At 34.4% G+C, this 20,399-nt stretch overlaps 4 protein-coding genes across 9 annotated transcripts; 2 read left to right on the forward strand and 2 right to left on the reverse strand.

Annotated features, from left to right (window-relative positions):
* The first annotated feature begins 3,246 nt into the window (after positions 1 to 3,246).
* LOC125190798 (DNA repair protein RAD16-like) lies at positions 3,247 to 6,119 on the forward strand. Of its 6 annotated transcripts, none has more exons than XR_007170964.1 (6): positions 3,247 to 3,341; positions 3,950 to 4,142; positions 4,214 to 4,287; positions 4,698 to 4,915; positions 5,130 to 5,199; positions 5,323 to 6,119. XR_007170964.1 is itself a non-coding variant. In XM_048088200.1 (6 exons), exons 2-6 carry the CDS (start codon positions 4,016 to 4,018, stop codon positions 5,338 to 5,340), a joined length of 375 nt encoding a protein of 124 aa, XP_047944157.1. In that variant the 5' UTR covers positions 3,247 to 3,341; positions 3,950 to 4,015; the 3' UTR covers positions 5,341 to 6,119. The 6 variants fall into 6 exon arrangements, 3 of the variants coding, with proteins under 3 accessions (XP_047944157.1, XP_047944156.1, XP_047944158.1); XM_048088200.1 differs by having other exon boundaries at positions 4,698 to 4,783; XR_007170962.1 differs by having other exon boundaries at positions 5,130 to 6,119.
* Positions 6,120 to 6,135: 16 nt separating this feature from the next.
* LOC125190799 (DNA repair protein RAD16-like) lies at positions 6,136 to 6,792 on the forward strand. The gene is made up of 3 exons (XM_048088202.1): positions 6,136 to 6,224; positions 6,318 to 6,398; positions 6,522 to 6,792. The coding sequence occupies exons 1-3, from the start codon at positions 6,145 to 6,147 to the stop codon at positions 6,592 to 6,594; spliced, it is 234 nt and encodes a 77-aa protein (XP_047944159.1). The 5' UTR covers positions 6,136 to 6,144; the 3' UTR covers positions 6,595 to 6,792.
* Positions 6,793 to 11,298: 4,506 nt separating this feature from the next.
* On the reverse strand, positions 11,299 to 13,327 carry LOC125190747 (transcription factor MYB97-like). The gene is made up of 2 exons (XM_048088128.1): positions 12,963 to 13,327; positions 11,299 to 12,108 (listed from the first exon to the last, which is right to left on the reverse strand). The coding sequence occupies exons 1-2, from the start codon at positions 13,260 to 13,262 to the stop codon at positions 11,410 to 11,412; spliced, it is 999 nt and encodes a 332-aa protein (XP_047944085.1). The 5' UTR covers positions 13,263 to 13,327; the 3' UTR covers positions 11,299 to 11,409.
* A 2,891-nt stretch (positions 13,328 to 16,218) lies between these two features.
* Positions 16,219 to 18,102, reverse strand: LOC125188696 (premnaspirodiene oxygenase-like). The gene is made up of 2 exons (XM_048085701.1): positions 17,250 to 18,102; positions 16,219 to 16,913 (listed from the first exon to the last, which is right to left on the reverse strand). The coding sequence occupies exons 1-2, from the start codon at positions 17,955 to 17,957 to the stop codon at positions 16,308 to 16,310; spliced, it is 1,314 nt and encodes a 437-aa protein (XP_047941658.1). The 5' UTR covers positions 17,958 to 18,102; the 3' UTR covers positions 16,219 to 16,307.
* Between the last annotated feature and the right edge of the window lie 2,297 nt (positions 18,103 to 20,399).

Consider the following 20,399-nt stretch of genomic DNA (forward strand, 5'->3'; position numbering starts at 1 on the left):
GTAAGACTATTTTATGAAAGAAGAGGAAGTATTAAATATCTTTATTTTTTCTTATATTTTATCATATTTTTCTTTCTTTTATTTATACGTACTACTCCCATCGTCCCGCTTAAAATGATACGTTTTCCTTTTTAACTTATCTCAATTAAGATGACATATTTCCTTTTCTGAAAACTTTTATTCTCCGATTAATACATCTAACCACTTTTTCTCGCTCCTATTAAAATATTTAGTTATCTTTCTCTTTATATTAATAGGGAAATTGGTCCCTACTATCACGAAATTTACACAAATTCAAGTTTTCCCATTAATTTTCAAATTAGTACCATAAATCATAAACTTTAAGATTGGTTGATATTTTCTCAATAATGTAAGAATTTTTTTAAGAATTCCCTAAAATGCATTCCTAGGATTTGTGAAAGTGAGAAATAAGGTTTTGTGTTTTAAGTTTTGTAGCATATCGTTACAAGTGTGTGTTTCTAATTGAATTCTTTGTGTTTTTGTTAGATTTGTTTTTTGTTTTTTTTCTTAGAGTTCTATTTTGTTCAAATAAAAGTAGTATATTGTGTTTAATATTCCAAGTGGATATACCAACGTGACATGCCACTTGTAAGAATTATATCAAATAAGATTCAAACTGCTATATAAGCTAGCCGTATATTAATCTTAACCCGCCGTGGAAAATACCAAACTAATCTCAAAGTTCATGATTTATGGTACTAATTTGAAAGTTTAGGGAAAAAATCAGAATTTGTGCAAAGCTCGTGATATTAGAGACAAATTTCTCATATTAATACTTACATCCACATTTTCTCTCTCTAACTAAACACTTTAAACAACAACTCCTAAAATCCCGTACTGACTAAGAAATGTATATCTTAACCGGGACGGAGGGAGTATATATTAAAATAGTTGTGTTATTTATATAAAGATTATTTTTCAGAAGGAAGATTAATATCGAAAAATAGAAAATAATTTGCAGTGTTAGAGTCTTCCTTCGTAGTAATTTGCAGAGTGTTAGAGTCTTCCCCTTTGGAATCTGTTCTTCGTAGTAATTTGCAGAGTGTTAGAGTCTTCCTTCACGATGATAGGTGACATTTTGGAGATGTTCCTGCTGCCTGTGTGTGGTACTTATTTATTTAAGCTCCAGATGAATTTAAGTTTAAAGTAAAATTATGGATAAGTAAAGGTAAACTCCCATTTTACGTATTAATTAAACTCTAAATTTAATTAGATAGTAAATTTTGACGTTAACTGTATTCCATCATTTGGGCCTTTCTGTAATATTAAGAAGCCCATGATTTGGCCCATCTCTTTGCGCCGTTTAGTATATATAAACCTCACTATTAATTATTCTGTTAAACTTCCCGCTCAAATTTATTAACCGCTTTTTCAAGAAATCATCCATCGCCGATCCGCAAAGCTTTCAAAACTCCAAGGTGCAATGGCTGCAATGGCTGCAATGGAAATCGAAAAATGGAGAAGGTAAACAACTACTTTTGATATATAATAATTCTATTGAGTGTGTTTCGGCTGTTGACGCTGATTCTTTTTTATTTTTGGATTCTATTTTCTTGTAATCCATGATATCAGTGAGAATGTGTGATATTGCGGCATGCCCTTTTTTAAATTTCGTTTAAATTGGTTTGATTGCACTCAATAGAGTGAAATTTTTATAATTACTTCTCGCATTTCCATCCTGCAAAAGTTGTGAACTGGTCTTTTAGTTATTATGAGTATCTTTGATAGTTAGTAACAGAATTTCTTGTTTTCTATTCCTACTATTTGAGTCAGAAAATGATCACGTCATTTTTTTTTATCGATATATATATAATCATGTCGTGGTTGTAGTAATTCTTGATTCTAGAGTTGTTTTTCTCAGATTTCTTTTACTATCTGGTTGAGGAGCTTTTTCCAATGTATTTTGTTTGACTGTGAACGTGCTTTTGTTACATAACTGTTTAGATTATGAGTATCTTCACACTAATTCAACCGATTATTTCCTGATAGGCTACTTTATTTTTTATTTCCTTTAATTATGTTTTTAATTATCTCAGACTTCAAACGCTGGCTGAAGAGTATATGTATCGACGAAATATGCCCGACTTAGCCCAGGCTTTTCACAATCGGTGCGCCGAAGTGAATGGTGGAATACTAAATTTTAATTTTAATATTTTCAATTTTAAATTTTATCAAATTTATGGCTAATAAAAATATGTTCTGTTTTTTTTTAAGATGGTCATCATGCCACTGGAGGCTTAGCAACTATCTGGTCCACGATATACGATGTGGTTATGAATTACCACGGTGACCAAATTAATGGTGTGGCTCAACATGTGGTCGGACTAGATAACAATGAGGTGGAGCATGGCCTACATGACGTGGAGGTTGACATAGCTGTAGAGCAGGATGATAATAATGAAGTAGTAGCTGATGACATGGATGATGGGCAGGTTCACGGCAATGGGGCTATTGGTGGCCAGGAGGTTGAGGCCATGGGTAATGTGGAGATCATTATACCTGATTTTCTGCCTCTTGTTCCCTATAACATTGACAGTGACAGCGAAGATGAACAAGATAATATCCATGCTGCTGGGAACAATGGGGTAATTGTCTTTTTTTAAGCAAAAAATTAGTTTTTGGATAAAACCGAAATAGTATACTGCTAATTTTTCTATTTTCTTGCAGGTAAATGGTAATTGATCTGGACTGGAACATGGATTCGCCATAGCAATCATTACAAATTTTTACATTAGATATAAATACTGACTCATTACTTTGGATATCACTAATGACCTCATTATGGTCCACACTCTGTCTAGTGCACTACCTTAACATTTTTTTCGTTTATCATAGAACGAAATTTCCCTTCACTTTCGGTTTTGAGCTTAAATGTTTTACTCGATAAATTGATTAGTTACGAACTTATTTGGTGATGGTTTCTTTAGTTTTAAAAATTTAGTGTTTAAAGAAATTAAGAGGGTTAATGCGGAGCTGTTAATGTAATGGATTTTTTTGCCTCGTATTCTACTGTTAGAGATAAAAAGTTGTTGTCTTGCGCTCATTTCATTTTCCTTTGACACTAAATGGATAAATTATGAGAAAAAATAAAAATAATTTAATCGATACGAATAGCACTAATTTTGATGGACTAATAAAAGAGTAATTATATTTTCTGAAAAAGTATACTAAAAACTCTCCTCTCCTCTCTCAAACCGTTTATAAAATGGGTATAGTAGGCCACTGCCCACCTTTAATTTCCTGCTTTTTTAAACACCCTTTCGATATCAATTGAAGAATGAAGTTTCGCTCTCACGGCTACGGCGCTTATTCTTCCAAAAGTACTTTCCTTTTCTTTGTTTTTTTTCGGTTTTCTGATATTTTAAGTTCAATTTCTGTGTATGGAATCGGAGTGCTTGTTTCTGATTTTGACGTGCTGAGTGATGATGGTACTTAATTGACTGTGTTTAACGTTTCGGTGACTAACTGTGCTGCAATTAAATGTTTCTGTAATTAAATTTTTGTTTATCCATTTTGTTGGAAGAGATTTATTGATACATCTATATAATTTTTGGAACCAGCGACATTACTAGGTTTGTGTAAGAGAAACATTTAGCATTTCTACCTGCATAATTTTTTCAATGCTGTTGTTTCTTTTATTGAATCCTATAAAACATGGGCCCAAACTATCCAAATCACTTTAATAACAATGAAATGGTGAATCATCTGTTTATCGTTACACTATCCATATGATTGTGCTATTTGTAATTCTTTCTCACTTGCCAACTGATTGAACTTCGCTTATTTTATTAGCTTTCCACTTTATCAATTCATTAGGTCCATTTCAATTCAAATTTCTGATAGCAGCGATGACCATCAATCAAAAGCCTTCCATTGTTCTTTATAGAGAAAATATTTTCCTCGTGGACTAACTATTTTTCTGCTACAGGCTCATTGTATTAGAAAGACGTAGCAATACGACTAGAGCTGTTCTTGCTCTACAATCTAGATACAAATGGGCTTTAAGTGGTACTCCCCTTCTGAACCTGTATCGGGCTTTAAGTGGTACTCCCCTTCTGAACCTGTATCGGGCTTTAAGTGGTACTCCCCTTCTGAACCGTGTGGGCGAGCTCTACTCACTTGTAAGTTATGGTTGAAGAGTAGTACCCTCTATCTTACTGTATTATACTAACAGGCTTGAAATTCCTTTAAGATTCGCTTTTTCCAGATAGTTCCTTTCTCGTATTATTTCTGCAAGGATTGCGACTGTCGTACCCTTATTTACAGGTATAGCTTGAAAGTAGTGAGCCTTTTCCATGTTTTCATTCTTTCAGTATTTTTCTAAACCTGAAAAGCACAAAATCCTGAAAAGCTTAGTGTTAAGACGTAAAAGGAAGGGCAGAGCAGATGATCTTGCGCTACCCCCTAGAATTGTACTCCCTCCGTCCCAATAAATATGAAACATTTGGGTTTCGGCACGAGATTTTATGTAGTGTTGTTTTGTGAGTTAATGAAGAGAGAGTAAAGTAAGAAAGATGAAAAAGTAGAGAGAGTATTATTTCTATTTTGGGAAACGTTTCATTTTTAATGGGACAAACAAAAAAGGAAAACGTTTCATTTTTAATGGGACAGTGAGTATGTTTTTCATGTCAAACAATCTGAATTTCTTATGTTTATTTAATTTTTCTCTAATTTAGGTTACATTGAGAAGAGATTCTCTCGATGTTGTTGAAGAAGACTATTATACAGCACTCTACAACGAGAGTCAAGCACACTTTAATACGTACGCCATCTAAGTTCACCATCTCTCGTTTTGAGATTTGGATGTAGTACTGGTTAAGAGTTTCGTTTGCTTGGAAGTAGTCAAGAGGCCTGTCATCCGCTAATTTCATGCAGCTCGTCTAGCCTATAAAAGGTTTTGCTGGTGTAGCTAGATTTCTTGATTACATTTCCTTTTGTATCTTGATTCAGGAATCAAGTTACATGCTATTCCGATTGCTGGGATCATCAATTCTTGATTTTCCGTATATAAGTCATGAGCATATTATTATAAGCTAGTAATGTCAGGTTTACCAAGTAGGTTAATGAAGGTTCACTTTTGTCATGCCATATTCTTGTCTTATTGGCAGATACGTCGATGCAGGAACACTGTTGAATAACTATGCCCACATATTTGATCTACTCAGACGCCTTCGTCAGGTTATTGTTGGACCATCCTTATACTAAGATCTTGGTTTTGCAATATGGATTCCTTTATGGCTCCCTACTCCGTCCATATCTCAAACTGCTGATCTTAAACTAATCAAACAAAAACGCAAGCAGTTGATCCCTACCTTGTGAAATATTCTCTTACTTCAATGGAAAGAAAGGGAAAGCAGTTGATACTGGAATTGATGTAAAATGTGGCTTGTGTAATGACACCGAAGAAGACACAGTGGTGAGTTGAATACAATTTGTTGTAACTGCTGGTATCCCTAAGCTATGGAGGCACTAATTCAACAGTGCATTGCTACATTATTTATACCTCTGACTCTCTCAGGATGTTTTAATCTACATTTTCATCTGCACAGTATCAACATCTTACATTTGTATCTATGTACCTAGGATTTATAATTCTAATTGGTGTTGCACTTTCTAAACTGTTGCATAGTGAAGTGACAGTTCAGTAGTCACTGGAATTGAACTGTTTGTCCATCAAGCAGCACATTAATTCTAGCTGAAGTAGATTTCATCAAGTAATGGATTCTGAAAAATGGAAAGCACTGAAGATGCATATATGTTGCTTGAGCTTGTAATTTGAGCAAAATTTTAAATTGTTATATGGTACAGTTTCCCATTTTCAATCCAGGCATTATTTCATATGTTAGTTTTGACACTGAATATTCTTGACTCATTGAATGCTGAATAGTGAATGGTTGAATCAGCTGTGTTTTGATTTCGTAGCTCGATACGTAATGTTGCTAGTACTGTGATAAATATTTCATTGCATGGGTTAATGTGTCAAGAGGCTCTGTTTTTACTCAGTAAAATTGGTTTCTGTTGTTTGTTTTGTATATACAGCAGTTTACATTTTTAGATTAATCTGTTGCAACCGCTCAATTGTGAGTATACTTTACTGCAGAGGGAAGAAACTAGGTTTTCTTGATGGATCCATGGTGGAATCCTGCTGTGGAGCGGCAGGCGCAAGACAGAATTCATCGAATAGGCCAATTCAAACCAATAAGGTATGTTGAATGAGCTGTGCACTTAGAATACACATGTTTACATATACGTTTTACATTGGTTCTAATCTTCATTTTCTGTTTCTTCTGTTTAAGGATTGTGAGGTTTATTATTGAAAACACCGTTGAGGAGAGGATCTTAAAGTTGCAGGAGAAGAAGGAATTAGTATTCGAGGGGTAAGTCGATACTCTCTTACATGTAAAGGAATCAGATTTACTTCTTTGTTTGATGATTCATCCTTAAATCTTCTTCGACTCAACCACTGGTATTCTTACCGAGTCGTGTTACTCTGAATGCAGCACGGTAGGTGGATGTTCGGAGGCACTGGCCAAATTAACAGAAGCTGATCTGAGATTCCTGTTTGTGACTTGAGTTTCATCAGGTCTGCTGGAAAATTTTAGGATTTTGTCGTGTCGTTCGGTTAGTGTTTCCTTTTGATGAACGAATTGCTAAAACTAGTCGGTATTTTTGACACCTTTCGGCAAAGAAATATCTTTGCCTGTTGTTGTAATGTAACAGATCTTTGATGATGCTAGACATTAACATATGAATGTATTACAGTTTATTGCATTTTTCCTATATTTGGTTTTACTATTTTTTACACCCTAACTGAATAAAATAAATTTCAAATTTTTGTAACTACTACAATATTTATAAGGACATAATTTAATGCCTGTGAAAATTGAGGATCTCGTTGCGTTAATACTGAGAAAAAGTCGTGGGAACAAGGGTCCATAATTAAGTGAAGATGCTAATCGTGTGAGTGTCACAATTGTGTTGCATTTAATAGTATAAATTGAGGAATTTTAATTTAAATTAAGTTTATGATTCATGCAAATTGGGTGGGGGCATGGATCTTGGCTTAAAATGAGGCAAAAACTAAAATGATCAATTTTCTTGAGAAAATACTAATAGTTGCCTCTAGATCAATGATGTGTTTTATTACTCCATTTTATAACATTTATTAATACAATCAGAATTGGCTTAAAAGCATCGTTTTCATTGTAACTAAGTGACCATTTATTATGACTGATCTTAAAGTATTACTCTCTTCGTCTTAGGATATTAGACTCTTATTTCTTTTTCGAATGTCCCAACATATTTGAGTCATTTTTATTTATGGTAAAAAATTTACTTTACTACCAACTCCATTTACACCACTAAACAACATCTCCTATATTCATGTGCCCAAAAGAAAGAGTTCTAATATCTCGGGACGGAGGGAGTATTATTTTTTTAATCAATGAAAATATGGAGAAGGTTATATATGTAAATTAGATTAGCGTACTAATCACAAACCTTTTATTTCATTGGAAAATATAGGCTGTCCAAACTTACCCCACCAACGTCCACTACTTTGCAATTTGTTGGTTAAGTTTATAATTAGGAGTCATACAAAATCAGCTGAGACTGATTTGCAAAAAAAATAAATATATTGAAATCCTAAATGTAATTTATTTTAAATTTTGATATGGAAAAGAGCTTCTCTGACAGCCCATATATCTATTTTTGGATATGAATGAAATATGGAGAAGCCTGAAATTATTATATACTTCCCCCACTTGTTTCTCTTCTATAGTTCTATCCCTTTTCGATCAAGTTATTATACTTATATTAGTAATTTCCTGTTTCTTTTGTTTCGTATACATATACTATTATGCACACTTTCCAATAATCTTATGCGTATACGATCTTATAATATTTGTTTTTTGTCTGTTATATTCCTAATGTGTAATAAGAATAATATTTCACTACGGTAGGGATGTCAATCGGGTTAACCCGTTCGGGTTCGGGCCAGCTCACTCGAGTCGCCGGGCCGTTCGGGTTATGGATTTTTCGGGTCATAAATTTTCAACCCTAACCCTAACCCGTCGGGTTTCGGGTTAATCCATCGGGCTATTCGGACCTAAAAGCTTTCGAAAATAATCTATTGTATCAAAATTTTCTTCTATAAATGATTTTAAATTTTAGGTACTTTTTTCTTTTTAGTTTAGATTCATATAAAATCTTCAAATTTTCATAATTTTCTTCAATAATACTTGAAAAGAAGCCTTTCATCTCGATCAACTACAATATAAATTAAAGTTTGTGTTTGTGTCATTATTATGGCATTGCTTGTAACTAATTCTTTATGAAAATTAAAAATCATATCTTACATGAATCATTATTAAAATGATAAACATATTAAGATTTTTGGGTAAGTTCTTAATTTTTTCTTGATTGACTTTGGTGGTGGCAAGACATTACGGTGCAATAATGAGTTAATATGGAACTTGAAAGTTGATATTGTGGGATCGAGTGGAAAAGTGTAGAATGAAAATTAAATAAGACTAATGATTGTATAGAATGAAGATTGAGGATTCAAAAATATAAAAAACCCCTAAAACTTAATATTTTATAATTAAAACTCATCGGGCCGACCCGCAATCCATTCGGGCCAACCCGTTTAACCCGTCAACCCATTCGGGCCAACCCGTTTAGTCCGTTTTGTACTCGGGTAATAAAATTACAACCCTAATCCGCTCATATTACCGGGTTGTTCGGGCCGGCCCACGGGTTTCGGGTTGAATTGACATCCCTACACTATGATATATTAATCTAATTTAAAAAGAAAGTTACAAACAATTGTATAATTTTATAATCCAATTACGAACCACCCAAATTAATTAGATAGTATTTAATTAATATATTCATATATATCGATAGCCACAATGTGGTCATATTAGACAAACTTGATTTCGTAATGGGATAAACCCTCGATTTTCTGCTTTTTTGGTGAAATTATGGGCATGACGTAGTATCGAGTAGGCTTTTTTCTAAAATTTGGCAAATTAAAGTACTAAAATACAATGCATATACGTGAAAGATGCTTCGATCACCCATAACATAAGCCTCATATTTTGTTTAATTCTATTTTTTGGCAGAATATTTAATTCCTTTTTAATTATCATAATAGCTGAGAAAGAGAGAGAAGATCGCAATGGTATGGCCTGCGTGATCCCTTTTTTATTTAGAAAACGTTATAAAATTTTATACTTCTGCATTTTATTGACGAACTATAAAAATATGTTAATATGGAGTATATACTTCTTAATATTGAGAAAAGTATTGTTATTGGTCCAAATCCAATAACAGCTCTGAGCCTTTGAGATTAATTAACATAATATGGATGAAAAAGCTCACAAAAAATTATAATTTGGAAGAGAATTTCTAAATATAGCGAGACAAGGTGCTGTATTTTTGCGAGATTGCGGATAAAAGTAGACTTCCAATTTTATTTAAATTGTGTATGATAGTATCCAACTGGAATTTATACACTATTTTATCATTTTCATATTTGTTGTATTTCATTGAATGTGATGCTTCTTATGTAGTTGGGCAAAGAATTAAATTAATGACTACCAAAATATATCATATGCGCGCATACTGTTTTTTTTTTTAAAATTGTACTACTAACATATGTCACTGTCGATTTATAAATATAATAAAACATGTATTTAGGTAAATAATACTTACAATCTTAATTGTTCACACTTTTTGGACATAATAAAAAATTTAGTAGTCTTACTATCAACTATAAATAAATTAGTACGAAATAATTGAGAATGTTGATTTTTAATACTTATGGTAGATGCTTGCAACTCACAAGGCCATATGGTTCCATGGATGAACTAATATGAATAAAAATTGAATATGGCATCTCATATAAGAAATGAATTTATTATATACTCCCTCTATTTCGAGGTAAATGTTGTATTCATGGCATCTGTTATTAGAAATGAATTTATTATATACTCCCTCTATTTCGAGGTAAATGTTGTATTTGAGTGATGAATTTAAAAGAAAAGAATTTATTATATACTCCCTCTTGTTTATTTCATATTTAACATAATTTATTTTATATTATATATTTATTTTATTTATTAGATAGTGGAAAATTGTCTAGAAGGTTCATTAGTTCGTCGTCTACCGGAGTTATGCCTTCTTCGGAATCCTTCTCTTCCGGGCCTGTGCCGAGCCATACATTACAAACAAATAAACAATGCCCAAACAACGGCGTTCCATTAATAACGATAAATTTTGCTTTTTAGCTTGTCCTATTATCAATCTGTTTATTTTTGCATAACAACTCCACTTGCACAACTTTAGCACTCAAACACTTTTACATGAATTTTCAACTCTCTTAAATATTCGTGCCTAAAAGTTACTCGCTAATAGATTTAAGATTGCCACCATTGTCAATATGTTCAATTTGATTTGAATTATATAAGTAGATTGATCCTCTTACGTGGTTCAACTTTTCAATTAAATGTAAGATTATCCGTGACGTATCAGAATGGGCCGATTTTGTCAAAAGCAAAGCCACAACCGTACCGCAACATCATTGATGCTATAGGGTGGCACGATAAGTGACATTCTCTAAACACGAACGATAGATTTTAGCGGTTACTATATTTGGCAAATTGATTTAAATACATATTCACATTCGCCAACTATTTTCCATTGACGAAAAAATTTGTGCTTCATTATGTGCATAAAGACAGCCTCGTGTAGGATCTATAACCCCAAATATATTCATTATTTTCGGCCTTAGACATGTCATTATTATTATTATTATTATAATTATTATTATTATTATTATTATTATTATTATTATTATTTTAAATGATTAATGATGGTTCTTTATTTACTTTGTTGTCGTGATAAATCGAACTTCCAACTTATAGTTTAAAGGGAAAACATATTACCGATTAAGTTGTCGTAACTGAAACACCACATACCACATTGAATTAATCATTTTAGTGGCTACTACAAAATGTTTATTAGAAATTCAACCCTAAGGACATTTAATCATTTAACACATGTAAAGATAGCATAAAATCACAATTATTTACCCAAATCATCAAGTAAAACCTCAAAATTTAAAAATAATAATATAATCTCAAATTCCAATTAGATAACACAAACCTTATAATTAATCATCAAATCAAATAAAAATCAAGACTAAAACAAAAATCAAAACCAAAAATGATGAAAAGCAATTAATTCAACATAAAGAAAATAGATTAAAAACAATATCACACTCTAAACTTTGTTTTTTATTCTTTTTAATATAAATAAGATCATAAACAAAAGAGGTAGAAACAATCCCATCAAGTCCAAAACTAGAAACTAAACCAAATTAACCTAATAAAAAGGATTAATTATACCTTCATAGCTCTCATTCGAGCTCGAAACGCCATGCCCAAAATCAAAACCTTCTTCTTCTTCTTCTTCATGCAAATTTCCAATAAAACCCTCTTTCCTTTTTCCACAATAAGCTCGAGATTCCCCAAACAAATCCTCCAACAGCCCGCTTCTACTCCTCTCCACCGCCTCAAACTCCTCCGCTGCATCGCTCGACGACGCCGCCGGAGTCAAGGCTGCCGCCGCCGCAGGCGGCTGCGGCGGCGGCGATTGGACTGAAGGAAACCCTAGAGCCCCCATTCCATAATTCACTTGATTTAGAGAATTGAATTGAACAATTGAACTGATGATCGGCAATTGATTCACTAGTCCTTGATTGAGGAAAGTGGATGAAGACATGATCGGATTCGAGGCGTCGAGCGACAGCGATAGGGCGCCGTTGCTGTCTTGGTAGAGCTTGAGATGGTGGTTGTTGGTGTAGAGCGGCTTTGCGAAGGTGATCAACGGAGACGGGCCCCGGGGGTGGGACCCGGCGAGGAGAGACGAGAGCGAATGAGGCGTGGCTCCTCGGGACGGGTTGTGGCGCTTGGGGTGCTCTTGCTCTATGTCGCGAGGGTAGATCGGTAGTCCTGCGCGTTGTCGCCGCTTTAGCCTCGTGTTCCAGTAGTTTTTGATCTCGTTGTCTGTCCTCCCCGGAAGCTGTTGTTTTTTCATGGAAAATTTAATAAATTAATTTTCATATTTATAGTATTTTTGAATAAAAAAGGTGTTCCCTATGCATTGCATACAAAGAAACAAAAATTCGTGCTAACAACTCTCTGATAATTTCGAAAAAATATTTTAATATCTTATGATTCCAGAAACCAAAGATTTCGTGATTGGATGGGAACGAATGAGAAAAGGCTAAAGCGTTCTATATCGAATCTGGAATTTTGGCTATTCTCAGAATTTGTATTACTTTTAAGTTTAACCATCTATTAGCTTAGTGATAAAATAGTTAAAATACGAAAACCTTCAACCCAAACACACATATAATTAAAAGAAACCTCTATTTGTGTTGTTGGCCTAACAATAAAATAGTTAAAATCGGAAAACTCAAAGGTCTCAGGTTCGAACAACTATGATCTTTGTGAAAGAGTTGGCCATCACTCAAACACACATCACACATGGTTCAACAAATTTTGCTTGATTTTCAGCAAATTCACTCAAGAAATACATAGAAATGTTACAATCACCAAAAAATAAAAAATGAGAAAGAACTACCCTTCACCCAAACATACATGGTTTAACAAATTTTGCTTGATTTTCAATAAATTCACTCAAAAAAACACATAAAAATGTTACAATTACCAAAAAATAAAAAAATGAGAAAGAACTACCCTTCACCCAAACACACATGGTTTAACAAATTTTGCTTGATTTTCAATAAATTCACTCATAAAATACATAAAAATGTTACAATTACCAAAAAATAAAAAATGAGAAAGACCTACCCTTCACCCAAACACACACACACACACACATATATATAGAGAGAGAGAGAAGAGAGGGACCTCAGAAGCCATGCGAGCCCATTTATTTCCCATCTTAGCATGAAGCTCAACGATGAGGCGTTCCTCCTCAGAAGAGAAAGCTCCCTTCTTAAGATGAGGCCTCAAATGATTAGCCCATCTCAGCCGGCAGCTCTTCCCGCATCGCATCAGCCCGGAGTTTCTTTGCACCGCGTTCCAGTTCCCTTCTCCGTGCTTCTTCACGTACTCCAACAGCAGCAAGTCCTCTGCGGCCGTCCACGGCCCCTTCTTCAACGCGTACTTGCTCGAATTCCTCGGCCCTTCGCAGACATCCGGCGCCATCTAAAGATTGTGGAGAGAGAAAGAGAGAGATGTTTGATTTGGGACCAAACTTGAGTAAGGGGGAAAATGGTGGCTGGTGTGAGAGAGTGAGAGAGGTGGCAATTTATAGGTGAAACCTTATAGTTCGGACCCTTGTTAAATGCTCATCCATTTACAAATTTTTGTTTTTTTTTGGGAATTAATAAAACTACCCTTATTTCTAACTTGGAAAATTAGAATATTATTTGTTTGTAAATACATGAATTTGTACCCGAATTTTGATTTTTAATCGATCCTGATTTTTTGTCGGGACTTGGGAATTTAAAATATCTTTGGCAGCCAATAATTCAATTTTCTGGAGTCTGATGTAAAAGTTGAATGAATTAGTAAAACGCGCCTTATTCACACTTATGAAATAAAATAAAAGTAATTTCTCAGTAAATACAGGAATTGTACCTGAATTTTGATTTTTGTTGGGACTTTGGAATTTAGAATTTCTTTGGCGGCCAATAATTCAATTCTCTAGAGTTTGATGTAAAAGTTTGAATGTATTAGTAAAACGCGCCTTATTCCCAACTTATGGAATAAAATAAAAGTATTATTTCTCTGTAAATGCACGAATTGTATATTTTATCGTGGTTTTTAATCGACTAATTTTTTCATTGGGAATTTTTGTTTTTTGGAATTTTGTTGCGGCAATAATTCGCTTCTCTAGGGTACGATGTAAAAGTTGAAGGTGTTGTTGTAATTAGTGTCCTGACGATATCTTTCTAATGGTACATGGTACATGAATCTAAATTCGTGAGAAGAACCTTTTGAGCCTAAATTTAATACTCCCTCCGTCCGACTTAAAATGCAACATTTGAGAATCGGCATGGAATTTTATGTAATGTTGTTTTGTGAGTTAATGAAGAGAGAGTAAAGTAAGAAAGATGAAAAAGTAGAGATAGAGTTGTTTCCATTTAAGGAAACGTTTCATTTTTAATGGAACAACTAAAAAAGGAAAACGTTGCATTTTTAATGGGACGGAGGGAGTACAATACTATGGATTTCGCTAGAAAGATACAATTGAGAGCGCACACTTTTAGATTAAACACGGGACTTCTAATAATTAAGGTATTCACTAACGAAATTCGGAATTAAAAAATAAAAATATTATTTTTCTGTAGATACATGAATTATATCTAAATTTTTATTTTTAATCGTCTTTGAATTTTTGTCAGGATTCATAGTTTTTTAGAATTTGGGTTTTTTTGTTAGATGCCAGTGATTTGATTCTCTAGAGTCTTATGTAAAAAGGTATTGTTGTAAAGATCTTGGCGATAGCTTTTCTAGTGGTATGCAGTACAAGAATCCAAATTCGTGACAACAACTTTCAAACTATTTTTGGTAACCGAAATTTAATACTATGGGTTTTATTAGAAATAGCACGTTATGAAATAGCATAGATTTTAATATGCAATTGGTAAAATAAAATAGAAAAGAAGAAAATGTAATAGAAGTAATGTTAATGGATTATGTGGTGCATATTATTACTATTACTAGTGTTGAATTGATTAAAATTTCTTATCTAGTAGGAGTACTAGTCTAATTTTAAGGGGCGATAAAAATTGGTAAAACCAGTCTATTTATAGGGGATGGATTAAGTATTAAATTTGAGTATAACTATTGTATAAATAACTAATCCAAAATGGAAAATAATAAATAAAGAATATAGAAAGAAAGAAATGATTTTGATTTGAGACGTGACCTTAGTCCAAATTCACATATCATTTTGTGTACTTTGCATGTTTTTCATGAACATGGTTTGTCCTCCTCAAATTGAGACTATTCATCGTCACGGTATTCAAATTATTTTAGTATTAATCCATAATATTTCACATGGATTGCACCTGATTTATAGCTACTTACCTTATTTTTATTTTATATACTGTCGATATTCGAGAGTTTATCATTTATGCCATTGAATTGAAATATTTCAGTGTGAATGCGTGTCGATTTGAATTTGGACACATCCCAATAATCAAAATATATTATTTTAATTAATTATCTTCAAATATTAAATTTTTACATAATACTAAGAAAAGTATAAGGTGATTAATCGAGAGGTAACAACTAAGACTAATCAATCCACAACCAAACTTTTCTTTTTAATTAGTTTTCTTTTAAATTGCTTTGTTAATTTCTGTAGCGACTCGAAATGTCCATAAACATAAACTTCTTATAACTAAATTTGAACCGCAAAATCAGAATTTAAAAAAAATCTGAAAATATAATGTGAAATAATTAAACTACTATTATTTGATCAGCTGCTTCGTCCATTTTTCCATTCGATTAAATGTTTGACACATTCGATTTTAATCAATTGTTTTAAATATACGAATAATGATTTTTTTTGTTGTTTTAGGTGTTCGATTCTTGAGCCCATTAAACCATTTCCAGCCCAAGCAAAAATGAATTTGAAATCATCTTTTAATATTGTTGAATAAAGCAACCTATATTGGACATGGGCTTCGGCTGGATTTTTCATCACGTAATATAGACGAGCCTCTTAATGGGCCTTATTAACAGGCCCAATTTCTATATATAAAGGTGGAAAATCATTACCCACAAAAAGAGTGCTAAATGCTAACTTACTACACTAATTCAGAGGGGTGAGTGGTCAGACCGCATTACCAAAAGTGCGGTCCGAGCCGGGGCGTTGTTGGGTAAGGGGTGCAGGGCCGGGCTTTGGCAGGATCTGGGACCGTTAAGCGGTATGAATCCGCGTTTGCAGTGCAGTCCAGCCTCGAATGCGGTCCGCATTGCTAGGCCTCGGGCCGGACCAAAAGTCATTTTAAAAAATAAAAATTACTAATATGTTATTATTTAATAATCATTTTCTATCTATAAATACAACACAATTCAATCATATTTCATACATTTTCACAGTTCCTTGGCAAAATACATAGTGGATTTAAAAATTGTTCTCAACAATAGCAAGTGTTACATAACTATACTTGTTTATTTTACTTAAACAAGACATTATGGATCTAATAGTTATTCTCAATAATAGGATGTGTTACATTAATTATACGGAGTGGCGACCACAAATAAATTGTGTTTCCTTGCCGCCGTTATCCCATTATTTTCAGTCATGTCTAGATCCTCAGCCCTGACACATTCTGGAAGTTTCCAATTGAAGTTGTAGAGCAATTGTATTAAAGTTGACTCCACAGCAGCCAAACCAAACATCATCCCGGGGCACATTCTTTTTCCAGCTCCAAACGGCAGAAAATGACAATCACCACCTACATAATCCAAAGGTTGATCTTCAAATCTCTCGGGTTTAAACATCTCTGGATCTTTCCAATAGCTCGGGTCCCTCTGCATCGCCCAATGATTTATCATCACTTTTTCTCCGGCAGGTATGGTGTATCCGTTGATCGTACATTCCTTTTTGCATGCTCTAGGCAGCATTGGAAGCGGAGGGTGCAGCCTCAGTGTCTCTTTGATCACTAGTTTTAGATACTTCAGATTAGAAACGACGTCGTTTTGTTCAACAGTGTTTCCTTTCAAGGCTTGTCTTAGCTCAGCTTGTGCCTTGGCCATCACTTCAGGGTGTCTCAGTAGTTCTACCATTGTCCAATCAATAGTTGATGCTGAAGTTTCGGTTCCAGCTGCGAACATATCCTACACATAGCAAAAATCCAATCATGTGCTTATTTATGTTGGCAAATGAAACAGATAATATTGCATACAAGTGCAAAGGGAACTAAAATCACTATATAAGTCTCGTCGCTATTATACTGAAACAAATAATATTGCACATCAGAGTTGGTTGGTGGGATGTGGGTCCTACTTTTAAAGTATTAATTTTATAATAAAATGTTAGTAGGAATAAGTTAGAAGGATATGAGGTCCACTACCAAAAATGGTAAAAGTGAAGTGTGTCAAATTTTCAGGGACGGACCAAAATGGTAAACTGTATCAAAATTTGGGGGACGGAGGTAGTACTTATCAACTTACAAACAAGACAGCCTTGATGTTGTCGTTGTCGATGGGAAACTCCAGCTGGCCTTCCTCCTGAACCCTAAGAAATACATCAACCAAATCCTCACTCCCAAACTCCGAATTCCCCAATCTCCGGCCTCCCCCGCCTTCACTCTCCACCCGATTTCTCTTATGCCGCTCGATCACATCATCCAGAATCACATCGAGCTTGCGCCTCATCATCCAGAGCCGCCGCTTGGTCCAGCTCAGCGAGCCGACGATTCCGGACGAGGGGAACAGATCCGTAATCTCAAAGCCTCCGCTCATCCGAATCGTGTCAGCCATCAGCTTGATCAGCGTCTCATTATCCTCGCAGACGCTGCCATACGCGGCCCGGCAAGTGATGGAGCTGGAGTGGTTGAAGATCTTCTCCGTAAAATTCACGGAGTTTCCAGAAGATTCCCGCAAGGAAGTGATCAACCGAGCGGCCTGGTCAGTCCGGATGGATTGGAAGAGTCGCACCATTTTCGGGCTGAGAAGTTCGTTGATGCAGAGCTTCCGCATCTGGCGCCAGTAGTCGCCGTAGGGGCTGAAGCCGATGTCGCTGGACCGGTACAGCATGATCTCGGCCACCACGGTCCGCGGCTTGTCCGCGAAGCTGGGGTCGAGATCTTTAAGCATTTGCTTCGCCAAATCAGGCGACGAGACGACGACGACGGTGGACTCGCCGAGCTTGAGGTGCATTAAGGGGCCGTACTGGTTGGATAGAGCTCTGAAGCAGCGGAAGGGAGGATTGCTGATTTGGTGCAGATTTCCGATTATAGGAAGTTTTCTCGGGCCAGGTGGCAGTTTGATTGGTCTGCTATTTCTGGATTTCTTCCATTTATTCAACAAAAAGACGAAGATGGCAGGGAGAATGAGAGCAGCAGCGGTTGTAATTAGGTCAACCATTGTTGAGAGATTGAAAAATTGGTGAGGATTAATGTTGTCATGCTACAAGTATATATATATATATATATATAGGGTTTTGATCTATAAAGACCAGATTTAAATACAGAAATGCAGAACACGGTCATACGTAAGGCATTTTTAGGTCATAGTTAGTTTATTTTTAGGTCATGCTAACAAAGCATGACCTAAAATGATCTTAACATGACATAAACCCAAATCTTATAATATGACCTAAAACTACTTAATTATGACCTTCCGTGTTTTGGGTTAATTATTGACCATTAGATCATCTAATCCTAGGGCCAAGATTTGGGCTGCATTTCTGGATTTAAACACATACTTGTTTTGATCATCTCCCTATATATATATATATATATATATATATATATGGTGGGTTTTGATCTATGAAGACCAGATTTAAATACAGAAACGCAGAACCATATCATACGTAGGGCATTTTTAGGTCATAGTTAGTTTATTTTTAGGTCATGCTAACAAAGCATGACCTAAAATGATCTTAATATGACATAAACCCAAATATTATAATATGACCTAAAACTACTTAATTATGATCTTCCGTATTTTGGATTAATTATTGACCATTAGATCATCTAATCCTAGGGTCAAGATTTGGGCTGCATTTCTGGATTTAAACACATACTTGTTTTGATCATCTCCCTATATATGGCAGTGATAAAATGCAAACTTTGTATAAATTCCAAACTTTTCAATACACTATCAATACAACGTCAACTTTGATGTCAACTCAATCAGGGACGGACGCAGAAATTTTTTGGAGTAAGGGCTCCACTGTATATTCCCTCTATCTGCCATCAAGTTTTAAACGTCCTATTTTTATTCTCTTTGTCCATTAACCAATAATTATTGTATTTTATTATGAATAAGTAACTTTTTTGGAAAAAAAAACTAACCAGATGCCGATAGAAAGAAAATAAAGAATTATAATTTGAAATAAAATTTATATATACTCACATAAACACGAGTGACCGTGAGAGTATTAGGCCCATTTTATGTCATTTTACATTTACCAAGACCAAAACCCAAACAAGTTCCATACTCCAAGTAATGATATTACTATATTATTATTTCATTGTAATTGGCAAGTATCTTCGTCTTCTTTAGACATCTGAAACCAACTATGGCTGTTTACTTTGCAATTTGAGAAATTTCAACTCAGCCCTTTTTATCCTTTCCATTTAATCTTCCATAGCATTAACTTGGCAAAGGCTGAACTCAATTTTCAAAAAGTTCAAAAATTTTGTTTATGAAAAAAATATTAAAATAGGCATTTGGGTAAGGGCTTAAGCCCCACCCTCTCTATGAGATGTCCGCCCCTGACCGCAATGTCAATATGGTGTCAACGTGACATTGTGTTGATATTTTTATTGATGTTATTTTGTCATCTGTTGAGATTTTCTAACGGTCCAGATCATAGTTTGGAGTTTATAGAATATTTAGAGTTTGCATTTGGTCATAGAAATAGGCCATTTCGTATGGACACGGGTTTTAATGTATAATTGGTAAAATAGAAGAGAAGGAGGAAAAGTAGTTGAAATTGTGTAGTGAATAGTGGGGCTCATAAATAATACTTCCTCCATCCCTGAAATTTCGTCACATTTTTCCATTTCCGTCTATCCCACAAAATTTGTCACATTTCACCTTTTACCATTTTTGGTAGTGGATCCCATATTCCACCAACTTATTCTCACTCACATTTTATTATAAAATTAATACTTTAAAAGTAGGACTTACATCTTACCAACTTTTTCAACTCACTTTCTATTACATTTCTTAAAATCCGTGTCCGATCAAACTGTGACAAAATTTGAGAGACGGAGGGAGTAAAGTAAAAGAGAAGGAGAAAAATGTTATCATAGATGGATATGGACTATTTGTATGAGCGAACGAAAAAGGAAATATGGTCCATTTCTATGAGGCGGAAGGAGTAGAAAGAAACACAATCCACTTCAGATGTGAATTGTGTGTGAATTGTTTCATTTAACAACTCTGTATGTACATAGTTAACTTCTATTGCAGCTAGTTGCCAATATCTACTCTATTTATTCATTGTTATCTTCTTGTGCGGCTAGTTGCCCATATTTACTCTATTTATACATAGCTAACTTCTAGCGCAGCTAGTTGCCCAAATCTACTCTATTTGTACAAATGTTATCTTCTAGTGCGGCTACATTCCCGTTCTATATTTGTTTTATT

Source organism: Salvia hispanica, chromosome 5 (genome assembly GCF_023119035.1).
Source record: "Salvia hispanica cultivar TCC Black 2014 chromosome 5, UniMelb_Shisp_WGS_1.0, whole genome shotgun sequence".
Taxonomy (NCBI): domain Eukaryota; kingdom Viridiplantae; phylum Streptophyta; class Magnoliopsida; order Lamiales; family Lamiaceae; genus Salvia; species Salvia hispanica.

Excerpts from the sequence above, each read along its gene's own strand:
- LOC125190747 (XM_048088128.1), bottom strand. The coding sequence starts at position 13,262 with ATGGCGCCGGATGTCTGCGAAGGGCCGAGGAATTCGAGCAAGTACGCG. Across the intron at positions 12,109-12,962 it reads GGGCTCGCATGGCTTCTGAG|CTTCCGGGGAGGACAGACAA; the intron begins GTCCCTCTCTTC and ends AAAAAACAACAG.
- LOC125190798 (XM_048088199.1), top strand. The coding sequence starts at position 4,016 with ATGGGCTTTAAGTGGTACTCCCCTTCTGAACCTGTATCGGGCTTTAAG. Across the intron at positions 4,143-4,213 it reads TGGGCGAGCTCTACTCACTT|ATTCGCTTTTTCCAGATAGT; the intron begins GTAAGTTATGGT and ends AATTCCTTTAAG. Across the intron at positions 4,784-5,129 it reads AGTCAAGCACACTTTAATAC|ATACGTCGATGCAGGAACAC; the intron begins GTACGCCATCTA and ends TCTTATTGGCAG.
- LOC125188696 (XM_048085701.1), bottom strand. The coding sequence starts at position 17,957 with ATGCACCTCAAGCTCGGCGAGTCCACCGTCGTCGTCGTCTCGTCGCCT. Across the intron at positions 16,914-17,249 it reads ACATCAAGGCTGTCTTGTTT|GATATGTTCGCAGCTGGAAC; the intron begins GTAAGTTGATAA and ends TGCTATGTGTAG.
- LOC125190799 (XM_048088202.1), top strand. The coding sequence starts at position 6,145 with ATGGATCCATGGTGGAATCCTGCTGTGGAGCGGCAGGCGCAAGACAGA. Across the intron at positions 6,225-6,317 it reads GGCCAATTCAAACCAATAAG|GATTGTGAGGTTTATTATTG; the intron begins GTATGTTGAATG and ends CTTCTGTTTAAG. Across the intron at positions 6,399-6,521 it reads AAGGAATTAGTATTCGAGGG|CACGGTAGGTGGATGTTCGG; the intron begins GTAAGTCGATAC and ends CTCTGAATGCAG.